We start from the raw sequence: 3269 nt of genomic DNA, 5'->3' as shown, positions 1-3269 counted from the left end.
ATTAGAAAAGAGGTCAAGAAGGTTCAGAAGGCCTCAGCCATGGCCAAAGGAAAGGAAAAGATGTATAAAGACACTATTATGCAAGATGATGATGCAATTGTGGCAGGCTTATCTGATGTAGAGGTGGACCTTGGTTTTTTAGGAAGTCCAGGAGGGGGATTTATGTATGATGCTCTTGACCTGGGTGCAGAGTCTGATGGTGCCAACTCTTGGCACTCGGAGGAGATGAAGACTCCTCCTAATTCTGAAGATAAATTGGAATCTGATGGAGAATCGGATGAATTTCCAATCTTCCAGGAGGGACAGAGATTTGGTGAGTTGCAACTGCAAGTGGGAATGAAGTTTAATACTAAACAAGACTTTAGGGATGCTGTGCGAGAGTTTACCATTCAGGAGGGTAGAAGGATTAAGTTTGTATAGAATGACAATGTGAGGTGTAGGGCAATGTGCCAGGTGGAAGAGTGCTGCTGGGTTGTTTATGCCTCAAGGGATCATGAGGACACTTGTTGGCAAATTAAGACCTTTTATGACGATCATACATGTCCGAGAGAGAATTCTAATAGGGCTGCAAACAGAGCTTGGCTGGCAAGTAAGTTGGTCAAGAAGGTTAGAAAGTACCCCAACTTCAAGCAATGTGAGGCTGCAACATACTTTAGGTCTAAGTGTGATCTCATACTGCATAGAAATTCATTAGCCCGAGCCTTGGCTGATGCAAGAAATATTGTCTACAGGGATGAAAAGGCATAGTATGCCTTGTTAAGGGATTATGCTGAAACGCTGCTAAAGACCAATCCGGGATCCACTGTAAAGATTGGGGTTACTCCACTGCCTGACGGCCAAGTAATGTTTGATAAAATATATATCTGCCTGAGTGGTTGCAAGAACGGGTTTAAAGCTGGTTGTCGACCTTTAATCGGTCTCGATGGTGCATTTCTGAAGACGCAGATTGGGGGACAGATATTATCAGCTGTCGCACAAGATGCAAATCACCACATTTATGTGGTTGCTTGGGCTATAGTCAACATTGAAAATAAGGAGAACTGGAAATGGTTTTTGGAGTTACTCCACGAAGACTTAGGAGACTATAAGGCTAACGGGTGGTGTTTCATTTCTGATATGCAGAAGGTTAGCCAGTTTATATTGGAAGCAAAATGTATATTAGTTCATTGTATAAACTATTTGATTCTATGTTTTATTTGGTATGGATAATTGCAAGTTGCTGAAATCACTTGTAGTATGTGTGAATATTCAGGGTATTTGGTTAATTAAGTAGTTTGATTTGTTAGGTGGTTTGCTTAGTTAGGCTGATTGGTTATTGATTATTTAGGGTGATTGCTTATTGATTATTTAAGCTGATTGGTTATTGATTATTTAGGGTGGTTGGTTATTGATTAGTTAGGCTGATTGGGTATTGGTTATTGTTTGGTGTCTGATATATCTTTCCATCAATTGCAGGGGTTGATTTCGGCTGTGGAAGAGGTCATGCCACAGGTCCACCATCGTTTCTGTGTATGGCACCTGTGGCGTAACTTTAACAAACAGTGGAAGGATCTTGAGCTGCGGAGACTCCTTTGGGATGCTGCAAGGTCGACCACCTTTCAAGATTTTATTGGCAACATGGACAAGATCAAAAGAGTCAGTGAAGAAGCATGGACATACCTTAACAAGTGGCCTAGGCATTCATGGACGAAGTCTCAATTTAGCCACAGGCCAAAGCTGGATAATATATGCAATAACGCATGTGAGGTATTCAATGCAAGGATCAAAGAGGCTAGGAGCAAGCCAATCATCACACTGCTTGAAGAGGTAAGGATGTTCGTTATGAGGTCCATTGCAAAGAACAAGATAAAGTTGAACAACCACATCGGAAAACTTCCTCCAGTTATTCAGAGCCGGTTAGAAAAGGTAAGGAAAGAGTCAAAGAACTGGGTACCTATATGGACTGGGGATGAAGCCTATGAGAAGTTTGAGGTCCATGGACAACCAACAAACATGGTTGTCGATCTAGGCAAAAGACTTTGCACCTGCCAATTATGGATGTTAACAGGTAATTTTTGTTACATTTACATCTAATTCTGTTTCTTTCTATTTATCTTCATTTGCATTATCATTAGATTCATTTTAGTGTAATTTTTACCTGAACTGTTAACTAACATGATCTGGACTTGCCTTGCGTTCTGTTTGGTGTGCTGTAGGCATTCCCTGTGTCCATGCCTGTGCTGCTCTTGCACGGGTGAACAAAAGACCAGAGGATTTCTGCCACCCCTTGGTCACAATGGATTCATACACGAAGACCTACGAACATTATATCAATCCTCTTCCGGGTCAATCCATGTGAGAAAAATCAGCATATAGTAAGCCCCAGGCTCCTAACATCAAACGGAAACCAGGAAAGCTCACAACCAAAAGAAGAAAGGACGCTGATGAGGGTCCTAGTGTAAACAAGAAAGCTAAGCAGACTGTTACCCTAAAGAGACAGCTCAAGCCATTCACATGCACATATTGTGGTGTAAAGGACCACACCAAGAGGGGATGCAAATAGAAGAGAGCTGATGAGCTTGCTGCTGCTCTTGCGGCTGCAGCAGCAGCTGTGGCAGCTTCAAAGGACAAAGTTGCTGCTACTGGAAGTACACCTGCACCTGAAGCAAGCAACAGTACCAATCCGGCAACATCGGCAGCTGACATTCCACCCCCAGTGTCTGGACCGCAAGCTGAAGAGGTTGAATTATCCCAACCAAGCTATGGTAGAACACAAGATGAGGTATAAAAGGTCCCAAATGATTTGTTGTTTATAATCCTATATTTAACTCCCCTTTTCACAGTAACTCATTTAACTTATTACACTTCAAGCAGGCACCACCACCACCAGCAACAAGGCCACCTATGTTACCAACTAAATGGAAGACCACACCACAACCAGTAACTACTTCTGTCGATCCTATGCAAGGAGCAAGTGCAGCCACATCTTCAAGGTTGGCAAGGTTCATGAAGATGGTTCCAACACCACAGTTCAAGGCACCAAGAAAGAAAAACCCTTGATTGGGATGATGTAGCAGCTGCTTTAACAATATATATGGGATTTGGGCATTGGTTGATATTTTGGATTTTTTGTTATTTCTCTAAGGGAATGGCTCTTATGTAGATTGTATGGTTTATTTTAATTTTCTGGTAGTAGATAATTTAACAGAGTTTATGCTTGAAGGTAGCTGTTTCAGTCTGTTTATCCTTATGTGGACAACTACAACTATGTTACATTGACAATGTCTTGT

At 41.8% G+C, this 3269-nt stretch overlaps 1 protein-coding gene across 1 annotated transcript; it reads left to right on the top strand.

The window, feature by feature from the left end:
* Nucleotides 1–444: 444 nt before the first annotated feature.
* On the top strand, nucleotides 445–3039 carry LOC112729814 (uncharacterized). The gene is made up of 6 exons (XM_025779960.1): nucleotides 445–741; nucleotides 787–1125; nucleotides 1456–2047; nucleotides 2196–2269; nucleotides 2543–2761; nucleotides 2854–3039. The coding sequence occupies exons 1-6, from the start codon at nucleotides 445–447 to the stop codon at nucleotides 3037–3039; spliced, it is 1707 nt and encodes a 568-aa protein (XP_025635745.1).
* Nucleotides 3040–3269: the final 230 nt, after the last annotated feature.

Source organism: Arachis hypogaea, chromosome 12, assembly GCF_003086295.3.
Source record: "Arachis hypogaea cultivar Tifrunner chromosome 12, arahy.Tifrunner.gnm2.J5K5, whole genome shotgun sequence".
NCBI classification, from domain to species: Eukaryota; Viridiplantae; Streptophyta; class Magnoliopsida; order Fabales; family Fabaceae; genus Arachis; species Arachis hypogaea.
The sequence above is the reverse complement of the archived record's forward strand: the minus strand, read 5'-3'. Positions and strand labels throughout refer to the sequence as shown.

Bases quoted from the DNA above. Each gene is read 5' to 3' on its own strand.
- LOC112729814 (XM_025779960.1), top strand. From the start codon at position 445: ATGTGCCAGGTGGAAGAGTGCTGCTGGGTTGTTTATGCCTCAAGGGAT. The intron at 742-786 runs GCATAGTATGCC...ACGCTGCTAAAG, and splicing joins TTGTCTACAGGGATGAAAAG to ACCAATCCGGGATCCACTGT. The intron at 2,270-2,542 runs GTCACAATGGAT...GGATGCAAATAG, and splicing joins AGGATTTCTGCCACCCCTTG to AAGAGAGCTGATGAGCTTGC.